The following is a 12084-nucleotide window of genomic DNA, read 5'->3' as shown; positions in this document are numbered from 1 at the left end:
GATAGGGTAGAGATAGGTAGGAGGAGGAGAGGCGAAGGTCAGAACAAGGTGTGTAGCGGTGGATCTGAGGTGTTCTGGTGGGAGGAGAGGAAAAGGAAGGATGGACAGGAATTAATCGAGCGCGCCTGGGGAGGGTCAGAAGGCGGCTTCGGGTTGCTTCTTTTCGCTGGCCGGAGGTCGCTTGCTCGGCGCGGATTAACCTGCACGGAAGACCGGCGGAGAAGGCTGGGAGATGGCGCGGGCGGGCGTATTTCTGAGCATGCAGGAAAGACCAGCAGAAGAGGCGGCAAAACACAATGGAGAAGCAGCCAATGCACGGAATACAAGGAATGAAGAATAAAAAGCGAAGAAGAAAGAAAGAAGAAGAAAGGTGGATGGCCGCAGGGTTTCAACGGATGGCGCAAGCAGGGTTTGATAAAAGACTAGGGGGAGAAAGAGAAAAAGAAAAGAAAAGATGTGGCAGGGTAGAGTAAGTAGTACGGAGTACTAGTTACGTGCAGAGATTCACCTGACTTATGGGAGTCCTGCACAATTGCAGGTGTTTTTTGGCTTGAATATTTTAGAGGGATCAAATCGCAGATTTATTTCCCACAATTTAAGGAAAGTGTCCCAATTTAATAATTAAATAATAAAAGGGAAAGCAAATGGTATGATACTCCGTAACTCGAGTTAAGGTGTAGAGCTCCGTTGTAGAGATCGGAGTGACAGGGCGAGGGGGTCGGCATCTGACCCCGGCGTATTCCTCAGCACGGCCTGGAAGGCCAACTCCCGTTGCGGTATGGCGTGTCACGTGGCGCCCCTCCGGACTATCAGATCTGCCACCCCAGGTTGTTATATGTGGATAGTCTATCACGTCAAAAACATTAATGGTCCGATGGCAACATTCCAGGCCAAAAGCTAGAATGAACCTCCGGTCAACTCAATCTTGATCGATCTCACAGTCTATGTCTTAGGTATTCTATCACCTTGGCCAAATAAAGTTAAATTCAATTGGATAGATCACAATTGATATACTCATCCACTATCAATTATCTATCACCCCTGTATCAACCAGAATATGATGTATGGATCAGAATACCAGGAGAAAATAACATTAGACTTAATAGAACCCTGAAACACCTAGACGCCTCAATTTGTCTAATCCATGCATATTCTTTACTCTTCCTCAGGTGGCATCTCATCTTCGATGTATCTTACAAGCGATACCCGCATCTCCGTTGTATCGTCGCCTCGCAGCACATCACTCACAAAATGAGCTTCGATTTGCATTTGAACCTAATCATTTGATGAGCTCGTGATCAATCAATGCACAAACGCAACTGGGTAAGACCCAGACCGCTGTCCCGACTCAAACAGTCTTACCATTTCGAGTGAACCTCGCAGAACACCACATAGAATATTGGAAAACCAAAGCTCATCCTGCGCCCTGCCATCATCGGGCAGTTCGACAAAGTCTGCCAACGGGTTCTCTTCAAAGATGAGGGAAAATTGATTGTTGTCGCTCGTCCAATTCGTCACGGTAGGCGAAATGTTGAGGAAGATCTTGAAACCAACCTGCTCATGATACTTCTCAGTCACCCTGTCCCAGCCTAACATATACATCTTTCAAGCCAGGATATATAACACACCTTTGCGATCATATCGGCTGTCTCCCGGAAATTAGCACAGCGGCCCACGTTCGACCGTGCCAGAAAATCTTCAATAAGCCGCATCCCGATATTGTAGCCCATTTTATCCAGTTGTTTGTTCACCTCCTGGTAGTTTCCATCATAGTCCTGGCATAGTTGCGCAACGATTGTTCCGTAGGTCAAGGTCACCAACTCCGCATTTACCTTGTCAACCCTCGTTCTGTAGTAGTCGGACATGGTTAGTTAAAAGGCGCAATTCCCCCGCCGAGGATTCGACCAATTCCCAAGGCAACGCGTGGTCGCATTCAGCTTACTGACTTCCAAAGCCTGTATAAAAGGAACCGTTAGCAGTGAAAACGGCACAGTCATTAAAAGTCAAAGTATCAACTTACTCTTCTCCGATTCTTGAAGCCTTGGTTGTGGACGACATGACTGCTCAGTGCTTGTATGGAATGCTTGAAAAAGATTCCCTTATCTTGTAGTTTGGTGGCGAGATATGGATAAATGAAATGAAAATATGAAACAACCCGTGATGAATTGATGGCCTGGAAATTGGAGTGTTGACAATTTACATATCTCCCCGCCCGAGTCAGTGGATCGACTGGGGGCCATGGCGGAGCTCTCCTGGTGGATGCGGCGCGCGTGATATTGCGGCTAGCGCGGCTGTATTTCGGACGTCCAGCGCTTATGAGCACATCCATGTCCGCGCAGAAGCCACTCCACCGGCGGGCTTGCTCTGCGACGATGTTTTCGGGTCCATCAGAATAGATCAATACCAATTGAGCCGCTGGTTTAAACGACCTCCTCTCATCTAAACAATTTTAATTTTCTTTCCACGGTTATCTATTGTCAGCTTTGAGCTCTCCAGTCAAGGACCATCGCGATCATGTCGGGAGAGAAGCGCCCTGCCCAGATGGCTTTCGGGACGACGAGTCAGCTCGTCGTGAAGCGAAAGAAGTCGGACGGCGATCTCAATGCCAGTACAGCTGTTGTGAAAGGCTCATCTTCTCAGAATGGAGCTCTTGTGCAAGCAGTATGTTACTCTCTGACCCCCCCAAGCTACCTCCCGTGAGCTTTTCAAAAAAGTTCTTTTGGCTGATCACAGTTACAGGTTCCCCGCACCAGCGGGCTTGATGCCCCAATTATGGAACTTACAGGTAAGTTTGATGACGATGACACGAGAAGTTTCGAGCTGACAAGACATTGGTAGGTCACTCCGGTGAAATCTTCACGGTCCGATTCGACCCTACCGCGCAGCATATTGCCTCCGGCTCTATGGACCGCTCAATTAGTATGTCACATTATATCAAGATTCGCTCTCGGCCATTAGGGCTGTTCTGACTTTGGATACCGCGCAGTGTTGTGGAATACCTATGGACAATGCGAAAACTACGGCGTGCTATCAGGTCATCGAGGAGCAGTTCTTGACCTCCAATGGTCTCGAGACTCGCGAGCGATATTCTCCGCGTCAGCCGACATGACGCTTGCAAGCTGGGATCTGGAAACTGGGCAAAGAATACGTCGTCATATCGGTCACGAGGAAATCGTCAATTGTCTCGATATCAGCAAAAGAGGGCAGGAACTTTTGGTCAGCGGGAGCGATGACGGCTGTATTGGAATTTGGGACCCCCGGCAAAAGGACGCCCTCGAATACCTTGAAACAGATCTGCCCATCACCGCAGTTGCTCTGTCAGAGGCAGGAAATGAGATATATAGCGGTGGTATCGACAATACTATTCACGTCTGGGACCTGCGGAAGAAATCCGTGGTGTACTCTATGGTCGGACACACAGACACTATTACTTCGCTACAGGTATCGCCAGACTCGCAATCGCTTCTATCCAACTCTCACGACTCGACAGTGCGCACCTGGGACATCCGGCCATTTGCACCTGCCAATCGACACATAAGAACATATGACGGTGCTCCCATCGGACTGGAGAAGAATCTCATCCGAGCAAGCTGGGATCCGACAGGTGGGAAGATTGCGACAGGAAGCGGTGACCGGAGTGTCGTCGTCTGGGATTTCAAGACCGGGAAGCTTTTGTACAAGCTTCCTGGCCACAAGGGCACGGTCAATGACGTACGCTTTTCGCCTAACAATGAACCAGTTAGTAAGTCTTGTTGACCCTATCGTTTCCTCGCGTTTCGAGCTATCTTTGCTAATTCTACAATAGTTGTTTCCGGTTCCTCTGATCGAAACCTCATGCTCGGTGAACTTGGGAAGTGACCACATCATCATACTCATGGCTAAGAAACTGAACTCTACATGCTTGTTGACCCAGCGACTCATTGGAATATCGTACAAGACTTTCTTCGCCTTTATATCAAAGCAAACGGGGGGCTCTTCACCCCAAGTCGTCTGCGAAACTGAACACGGTGCGACCACCGCGGCATCACTGCTTCATGAAAATGTGATGCGCAGATGGCATAGCATATGATAGTGGCCGGCCGTCGATACCACGGAATGTTCATTGCATATATTTTGCATTGCAATATAAAAAATTCGCGCTCTTCTGGTCACTGGCCATGAGTTCTTAGGGCCGGGGTTACACATAGCAATATTACCATAATTGTATCCAAATATTACGAATTTCAGGGCTTATCAAGTCATTATCAACCCGATGCGTCTACAAGTATGGCTCACAGTACGGCTGCGTAGGGATGGACAAGCCAAAATATTTGGTCCAGAGCAAAACAAATAAAGAAAGGACAAGAATGATTGTATTCGGAAATATCAAAACGATCGACCAACTGGTATTGTTTATCTGGCTGGAGACAACTGTATTCCTAGCCGAAAACAGTACTAATATGAGGCCGTGCCCAAAGCGGCAACACCAGGGCGGCAATAATAATGCCACGGCAATGTGCGCAAACGGCCACGAGAGCAGCGAGCGAACGCATCATTGGACCGTGGGTCGATCCAGGGGTTTCTCCCTAAGCTTACTCTGTAACATCAAAATGGATACGTACTCTGCCTCCTTAGGGAGGTCGTAGTCTATCGCGCTAGAGCTAATGTACACGCCGTACTACTATTATTATTCTTCTTTTTACGGCTAATTATTATCAGCTTGGAGTCGCAAACTACCGGTTCCCAGCCAGGCTTCTTGGCCCTTTTCGGTCTTGGCCTGTGCTGCTTCTCCTCTCCTCCGTTCTCCTCTGCTTCAGCTCCTGTCGGTCCTTTTCTACCTTTGCTGCTTGCGTTCTTGGGCTCATGTCTATCTGACTATTATTACCATAATATCTTTTTATTTGTATTTTTTTTTTTTTTTTTTCTTATCCTTAAACATATTTTAACACTGCTGGGGCCTGGTGCTCTCTCTGTGTTTTTTTTTTTTTTTTTTCACTCGCTACTCTTCCCCTCCATTATCAAACTAATTCGACTGCTCTCTTCGACCATCTTTCATCAGCTTTGCTATTCATTCATTCGATTCCTATTATTGGGCTCCTTTATCTGCATCCGAATCTCGTCATATGTTGCTATCGCGTGGACTGTCGATCTCTGCTTATTCTCTGCCGAATGATGAATCGGTAGCAACTCTGCATACAGTATGCATATCTTATATCATTCCCTTATAATTATAGAGCTTTCTAACAAATCTATTCTCGCTCCAGTAATTAGGAAGGTTGCCACTACAACTCACCATCTCAGGCATTTGTGCATATTCCTTTGTGAATTGCAAATCGCATGCGATAGGGGCTATCATACGCCACTTTCGAAATACTCCGAATTGGGTCTGTTTCCTGGGAGAGCCTGGACCATCTATATTAATAGAGCTGCCCACTCGACAGTGGATGTGCAACGCCCTTCTCTCTGTGTACCCGCCGCCCAGATGCCATTATTCGATTGATGAACACCATTCGACATGGATTTGGTCTCGCTATCTCAGCCAACACTGTCGCATTCAAGCACATCTGCCTCCACTCAGCGTCCATCGCTGAATCCTTTCCGTAACAACACTAGTAATGGGGCAGCGACAAATGCCCAAATGGAAATGACCCCTCGCATCTTAGAGGAGCAACCCGCATCACGGGAATCTTACAATCGTTTTGGACTGGGAATGTTCGGGGATCGCGCCGAGCGTCGAGAGCGTCTTACGGGTAGGAGACATGCGTCATCTAGTACGGATCCCGAGCCTTCGCAATATAGACCGAATGGACGCTACGTTCCGATCGACCTGCAACCTATATCAACACAAAACCGCTGGGGTGATCAGGGGCCGTCGGATTCTGCGTCTCCACAAGAATCAACAAGGTCACCACAATATGAACGCCATGACGGAGTATGGGTTAGGGGATCGCGGGGGAGAAATGGCCAGGCTAGATCGTGCGCCGCCTTATTAAAGGAAAAAAAGGCCAGGAGGAAACTCTTTACCTTGATCACCTCTACGCTTTTTCTCATTCTTGTCCTCTCCGTCTGTAAGGTTTACCCCACAGGCTCAATTTACATTCATCAGTACTAATAAAGCTTATCTCAGACATTGCATTCACTTTTTCACATGCCAAGCTGGGCCAGGAGCTCCACATTCTCTTAATTTTCATGATTTTGATTCTTGCCATAGTCTTTTGTCACTCCCTTATCCGTTTCTTTATGGTTACTATGCGGAGGCGCAATGCCGCCCTCAGAAATCGTGTTCCCAGTAGGGCAGGACCAGCTGGTTATGCCCAACCAACTAGTCCAATACATGTTGTTCTTGCAGGTGATGAAGAGGCCTCGGCAGAAAGCCATGGCATCATTCGTGAGAAGGTCACGGCTCCGCCTCCAGCATATGGTCTCTGGAGAAGCAGCGTGGTGAGTACATAAGATTCTGCTGACTCGGTGCACCGTACATTATTCCTGGTTGCTAATCACTTCCATTGCAGAGAATGAACCCTGACTTGCTCTACTGGCAGCGTGTAGATGGCATGAGTTCTCACAAGAGCAACCCCTTCCAGAGAAGTTTAAGCAGGAAGACTACTTTACCACGACCTCCCAGCTACACTTCTGATGATGGGATTGACTACGTGGTTGATGCACAACCACGGTCCTTTGCCCCAAATCGCACGTCTCAACATGAATAAAAATAAACTTGATGTGAATAATTACATTCCACTACCGATCAAGGTAGAGTCGTTGATCGGGGGCACCGCTAGCCCATGTATAAATCATCCCACTACATATCCTGATTTCCTCATCTTTTCTGTTCAAAAAGATATCCTATGTCCTTTTTTTCTCGGTTTATCTCAATTGAATGATTCAGAGCGGGAGTTGTTCTGGCGTACGGAACCAGTCCAGTTGTTTATACTAGTATTGATTGATATTGATTGATATTGATTGATTGATCTACATAAGTCCTTTTTTTTTTTTTCTGTCAGTTGTGGCGTTCTCTGTATATCAGTGTTAAATTTGAAGAAAGTAAATGACAATATAAACATTTTCTTTAAATGACATGGGTAAGATGCATGACCGATCAAGCAAGCCCATAAGACTCCGTAGTAGTAGCTCCGGCGACATATCTGGCCGCTCGTTATCTCACGTGCGGCAGTTTGCTACCACCGACAACGCCCTTCGAAAGATATCCAGTGAAATTGATTATCTGCTGGATGACTTTCTTGGATATATTTACGACTATTCATCCTAAGCTTTTTCCAGCCGTTTTCCTTCTCTGGTAATGCGCTCGGGATGTTCCAGCTCGCAGATGTCCCACTTCCGTTCAGCATGGATGATGACCTGGGTCTTGCTACTGCTGTCGCAGTGGTGGCCCTTGGCCCATGGGATGCGGCCAGGGCAGGTTAGGGAGCTCAGGTATGCATTGATCTTCTAGATGACCTTTCATTACTATTGATTTGGGTGGACGACCTAACTAATACACCAAGTGGTATGGTTGCAGGAAAGAGACCGAGCATATGTTCTACCATGGATTCGAAAACTACATGAAACTTGCCTTCCCTGAAGATGAATTGCGTCCGCTCTCCTGCAAGCCACTTACTCGCGACCGCGATGATATTGCAAACGCCGAGCTCAACGACGTCCTGGGGAATTACTCCCTCACGCTTATCGACAGTTTATCTAGTCTTGCGATCTTATCATCAGGCGATGATGGCGGGGACAGGGCATGGTCGCACTTTCAGAACGGGGTGAAGGAGTTTGTCAAGTTATACGGGGATGGATCGAAAGGCCCTGCTGGTCAGGGTGAACGGGCGAGGGGATTCGACATCGACAGCAAGGTCCAGGTTTTCGAGACGGTCATCAGGGGACTTGGTATGATACCCGATCTTTCGTGGTCGCTGGAAGGGCCAAAGAATTTGCCTTAACGATTGTGTACAGGTGGACTACTCAGTACCCATCTTTTTGCTGTGGGTGACCTTCCCATCAAAGGATACGCGCCTCCAGAGACAGAGGCTGTCTTTGCAAGAGCATGGAACAAGTCGCTCTTTTCGAAAGACAGAGTCGGTATCAAGTGGGATGATGGGTTCATATATGATGGACAATTCCTCCGACTTGCCGTTGATTTGGCCAACCGCATCCTACCTGCCTTCTATACGGACACTGGTCTTCCCTACCCTCGGGTCAATCTACGACATGGCGTCCAGCGACATCCATTCTACCCAAATTCACCTCTGAATGCGGCGACGGATACGTGTAACAGTACCGATGGCGAACGATGCCAGAAAAACCCCCGATTATCTACAGAGACTACCGAAAGCTGCAGCGCAGGCGCGGGTAGCCTTGTCTTGGAGTTTACTGTGTTGAGTAGACTTACTGGCGATGGTCGGTACGAAGAATTAGCAAAGAGAGCATTTTGGGCAGTTTGGGCGAGGAGAAGTGAAATTGGACTCATCGGCTCTGGCATTGATGTAGAGTCAGGGAGATGGGTTCATCCGTATACTGGGGTATGTCACGATAAGAAACCCAAGATCCAAGAGCACAGGCTAATGGGTAACTGCAGATTGGAGCAGGAATCGATAGCTTTTTTGAATATGCATTCAAATCATACGTTTTGCTTTCTTCGGGGGAACGTCCACCCCATGATTCCAAGAGTCCATGGCAGGCTCTGGACGATTATTTCCTGCCATTGAGCGAGTTTGAACATTCCGCAGGCGCATTTTTGGAGGCTTGGGAATACTCGCATGCTTCAATCAAACGCCATTTATATCGAGGGGAAGGATACCAACACCCACACGTGATCCAAGGAGATGTCTTCACTGGTGCCACGCGAGCCTTCTGGATTGATAGCTTGAGCGCCTTTTACCCTGGCCTCTTGACTCTCACGGGAGATCTGGACGAGGCTATAGAGATTCATATGCTCTATACGGCGGTCTGGACAAGATTCGCTGGGCTTCCAGAAAGATGGAATGTGGCTACAGGTAACATCGAGGGCGGTCTTTCGTGGTATCCAGGCCGTCCCGAATTTGTCGAGTCTGCGTACTACCTCTATCGGGTCACAAGAGATCCCTGGTATTTGCATGTTGGTGAAATGGTACTTCGAGACATCAAGCGAAGGTGTTGGACAAGGTGCGGCTGGGCTGGGCTTGAGGATGTTCGAAATGGGGAGCTGAAGGACCGGATGGAGAGTTTCTTCCTTGGAGAAACCTTCAAATACATGTTTTTGATGTATGACCCAACGCATCCGCTCAATACCCTGGATCGACCCTTTGTCTTTTCCACGGAGGGTCACCCGCTCATCATACCCAAATATACGACTACGCACTCGCATCAGCGCAGGGAGCAGCGGCCAGTCAACAACAAGAGCAGTGAATTGAGCTGCCCATTGGCACCCACGTCACCAGCACTTGGGGTATCATACACTGCGGCACGTTCTGATGTTTTCCATGCGGCGAGTCTGGCTCGGTTGCACCTCATGCCCGATAGGGGAGTGGTCGAAGGCGCAATCTTGGAATACGCCAAAGATCATCCCAGTACATCAATTTCAGATCTGGCATCCCCCACTAACTACACGTTCTATCCTTGGACCCTACCACCTGAATTGGTACCGTTCAATGCAACGAGCTCGCTAATGACAAACCGTCCGACTCTGGACATCTCTTTCCCTTCCCTTCCCGGAATGGTAATGGGGCCTGGGTCTTTGGAACGGGTCCGGGATGGAATTCTCATCAAAACCATTGGGGGACTTCGGTTGAGCATGGTGCAGGATGTCCCACTGCACAACACGGCAGAGGATGAGGATGATGATGGGTTTCGCGTGCAGGTGATCAACAATGTGCCTCTTGGAAAAGATGAGAAGGTATATCTCTCGCGTGAAATCACGCTTGATATCCTGGATCCCACCGACCCGAATTTCGCTCGGGTGCGCGACTCGGCCATGATTGACATCGTCATTGACGTTCTACCAGCAGAGCTCCTTCGCCGCCGAAATGATTCGGATAATCGTAGCGAACCGGCTGCTGAGCATGGCAGAAAGCAAGTCATCCACAAACCTGCCCCCGTCGACGACAAGCCTGGAAGTGTAGACACTGCTCCTTCTAACATGAGGGCCGTCCTATCCTCGTTGGTGAATTCATTGTCTTCTCTGCTTCGAGACGAGGCTCAGATGGAATCATCGCAAAACCAAACGCCGCTACGCTTGACCTTACCAGCTGCCATGTCCTCGGGTCTAGGCTCCGCCCCAATCCCGAGTGTTGAGGATGCAACTACGGTATCTTTTTCAGGAGATTTATCCAAAAGCCGACTCTCGTGGTCAACGATCTACTTTGCTGATGAAATCTGCGATTATAACATCCTGCGCGAGGTGGCGCAAAACCACCAGATACTCGTCATCAAACGCGGTGGGTGCAGTTTCTCCCAGAAACTGAAAAACATCGCAGCGTATCCACCATCGCGGTCTGCCCTCAAGCTCGTCATTGTGGTCTCCTATGATGATATCGCCGATGAAGATCCGGAATCAACCGCTGCCTCCCAGTCTCGTCCGCTTGCCGCTGTTCGCGCAGAACCCTCTCTTGTCCGGCCTTATTTGGACGAATCTCAAGTGACTGTTGGGGGCAGTCCACGGCGACACCCGATCCCCATGGTCATGATGGGTGGTGGGGAGCAAACGTACGAACTTTTACGGCAGGCGAAGGCGATAGGCATTAAACGACGGTATACTGTACGGTCTCAGGGTATTCCCATCAGTAATTTGTACATTGTATGAGATGGTCATTATTTAGATAGTCAATTAAATAGAGTGAGTCAATAATAGAAAATTATGGATTATGAAATTAGAGGTCCAGCCGTCTGGGGTTGTACACACCATAGCTGAGCCTTGGGACATCCAGTGGGGCGAAGGCGAATTGCCTACCTTGGTACTGTCCACGAAGATGTCCACTCGCCCCTCTTTATCATTCGTATTCCTTTTATATAGAGATGATTCCTGCCTCTTTTGATTTAAGTTGAGTGTTTCTTTTTGCATCAATTGCTAGGTAGGTGGCAGAGTGTATATCAGTTATCTACTCCGTACATACAACCCCGCACCTTGACATCTACCAGCTACCTCTCCTCATATATTTTTTTCTTTCTCTTCCTCATTATTCTATACCCAGCAATAAATGAACTGAAATGCACCTTCAAGAACCCATCACCCCCTCCCCCGAGGGCCCAACAACCACCACCACCAAAACAACCATCATAGACGAGAAAAACACCCCTACCGAAATCACCATCAAATCCGACCTCCACGACAACACCACAAGCACGACCCCACGACCCCTCTACTTCGCCTACGGCTCCAACCTCTCCTTCACGCAGATGAAAATCCGCTGCACATATAACCCAGCCCTCTCCGCGAACCCCGTCGCAATCGCCCGTCTAGACCAATGGCGCTGGTTAATCTGTGAAGCGGGATATGCGAATGTCATCCCGCCTGCGTCCCTGCGAGTCGGGAAACAAGATACGGATGGGGAGAAGGTTCCTGTCTCTGGAGATGACGATGCTATCTATGGGGTTTTATACGAAATGGCGCCTGAGGATGAGCTTTTGCTTGATGGGTATGAGGATGTGGACCATAAGGCGGGCCCGGCGAAGAGTGGTGGTAAGGTTCCTGTGAGTATTCGGCCGACGGAGCAGGGTGAGGGGGATTATAATAAGTGGTATTTGCCGGCTACGGTGACGGAATGGCTGGATGAGGGGCAGAGGGGGCGAAGGGGGGATGTGTCTGAGCAGACGGTTTTGGTGTATGTGGATGAAGAGAGGGTGCAGGTTGGACTACCCAGGGAGGAGTACGTTCCGAGGATGAATCGCGCGATTCGGGAGGCAGAAGAGTTGGGATTTCCAAAGGATTGGGCTGATGAAGTTATGTGGAAGTATATTCCAAAGATCTAGATAATTTTATAGATAGCAAGTTCTTGGACATTGAATATACCAAAGATAGTACATTATTCATTATGGGAATCAAGGCTAGGCATGATCATTTATTCATAGTATGTGAGTATTCTATAACATGTACCAGATTGGGGGAAATTGACTGCAACTGTAAACCAT

The 12084-nt window shown here is 48.5% G+C and overlaps 5 protein-coding genes across 5 annotated transcripts; 4 read left to right on the top strand and 1 right to left on the bottom strand.

Annotated features, from left to right (window-relative positions):
- Positions 1-1013: 1013 nt before the first annotated feature.
- On the bottom strand, positions 1014-2238 carry ASPWEDRAFT_42329 (TRAPP complex core subunit BET3). Its single transcript, XM_040835752.1, has 5 exons — positions 2021-2238; positions 1947-1955; positions 1629-1848; positions 1363-1554; positions 1014-1275 (listed from the first exon to the last, which is right to left on the bottom strand). The coding sequence occupies exons 1-5, from the start codon at positions 2056-2058 to the stop codon at positions 1156-1158; spliced, it is 579 nt and encodes a 192-aa protein (XP_040688025.1). The 5' UTR covers positions 2059-2238; the 3' UTR covers positions 1014-1155.
- Positions 2239-2355: 117 nt separating this feature from the next.
- Positions 2356-4252, top strand: ASPWEDRAFT_42328 (WD40 repeat domain-containing protein). The gene is made up of 5 exons (XM_040835751.1): positions 2356-2661; positions 2740-2785; positions 2839-2919; positions 2987-3742; positions 3806-4252. Exons 1-5 carry the CDS (start codon positions 2515-2517, stop codon positions 3856-3858), a joined length of 1083 nt encoding a protein of 360 aa, XP_040688024.1. The 5' UTR covers positions 2356-2514; the 3' UTR covers positions 3859-4252.
- Positions 4253-5494: 1242 nt separating this feature from the next.
- Positions 5495-6689, top strand: ASPWEDRAFT_173765 (uncharacterized protein; the record flags this gene model as incomplete). Its single annotated transcript, XM_040831131.1, has 3 exons — positions 5495-6047; positions 6107-6420; positions 6492-6689. The coding sequence occupies 3 exons, from the start codon at positions 5495-5497 to the stop codon at positions 6687-6689; spliced, it is 1065 nt and encodes a 354-aa protein (XP_040688023.1).
- Positions 6690-7153: 464 nt separating this feature from the next.
- ASPWEDRAFT_42326 (uncharacterized protein) lies at positions 7154-10833 on the top strand. Its single transcript, XM_040835750.1, has 4 exons — positions 7154-7413; positions 7499-7869; positions 7936-8501; positions 8558-10833. The coding sequence occupies exons 1-4, from the start codon at positions 7331-7333 to the stop codon at positions 10757-10759; spliced, it is 3222 nt and encodes a 1073-aa protein (XP_040688022.1). The 5' UTR covers positions 7154-7330; the 3' UTR covers positions 10760-10833.
- Positions 10834-11163: 330 nt separating this feature from the next.
- On the top strand, positions 11164-11925 carry ASPWEDRAFT_29503 (gamma-glutamylcyclotransferase family protein; the record flags this gene model as incomplete). Its single annotated transcript, XM_040833293.1, has 1 exon — positions 11164-11925. One exon carries the CDS (start codon positions 11164-11166, stop codon positions 11923-11925), a length of 762 nt encoding a protein of 253 aa, XP_040688021.1.
- Positions 11926-12084: the final 159 nt, after the last annotated feature.

Source organism: Aspergillus wentii (genome assembly GCF_001890725.1).
Source record: "Aspergillus wentii DTO 134E9 unplaced genomic scaffold ASPWEscaffold_5, whole genome shotgun sequence".
NCBI lineage: Eukaryota > Fungi > Ascomycota > Eurotiomycetes > Eurotiales > Aspergillaceae > Aspergillus > Aspergillus wentii.
Note: the sequence above shows the minus strand (reverse complement) of the source record. Positions and strands in the feature narration are given on the sequence as shown.

What these genes read in the sequence shown, in the direction of transcription:
- ASPWEDRAFT_42329 (XM_040835752.1), bottom strand. Translation starts at nt 2,058, where the DNA reads ATGTCGTCCACAACCAAGGCTTCAAGAATCGGAGAAGA. An exon ending in CAGCCGATATGATCGCAAAG is followed by an intron (nt 1,555 to 1,628) that starts GTGTGTTATATA and finishes TATCATGAGCAG; the next exon opens with GTTGGTTTCAAGATCTTCCT. An exon ending in TGCGAGGTTCACTCGAAATG is followed by an intron (nt 1,276 to 1,362) that starts GTAAGACTGTTT and finishes TCAAATGATTAG; the next exon opens with GTTCAAATGCAAATCGAAGC.
- ASPWEDRAFT_42326 (XM_040835750.1), top strand. Translation starts at nt 7,331, where the DNA reads ATGATGACCTGGGTCTTGCTACTGCTGTCGCAGTGGTGGCCCTTGGCC. An exon ending in GACGGTCATCAGGGGACTTG is followed by an intron (nt 7,870 to 7,935) that starts GTATGATACCCG and finishes GATTGTGTACAG; the next exon opens with GTGGACTACTCAGTACCCAT. An exon ending in GGGTTCATCCGTATACTGGG is followed by an intron (nt 8,502 to 8,557) that starts GTATGTCACGAT and finishes GGGTAACTGCAG; the next exon opens with ATTGGAGCAGGAATCGATAG.
- ASPWEDRAFT_42328 (XM_040835751.1), top strand. Translation starts at nt 2,515, where the DNA reads ATGTCGGGAGAGAAGCGCCCTGCCCAGATGGCTTTCGGGACGACGAGT. An exon ending in ATGGAGCTCTTGTGCAAGCA is followed by an intron (nt 2,662 to 2,739) that starts GTATGTTACTCT and finishes TCACAGTTACAG; the next exon opens with GTTCCCCGCACCAGCGGGCT. An exon ending in CCCAATTATGGAACTTACAG is followed by an intron (nt 2,786 to 2,838) that starts GTAAGTTTGATG and finishes AGACATTGGTAG; the next exon opens with GTCACTCCGGTGAAATCTTC.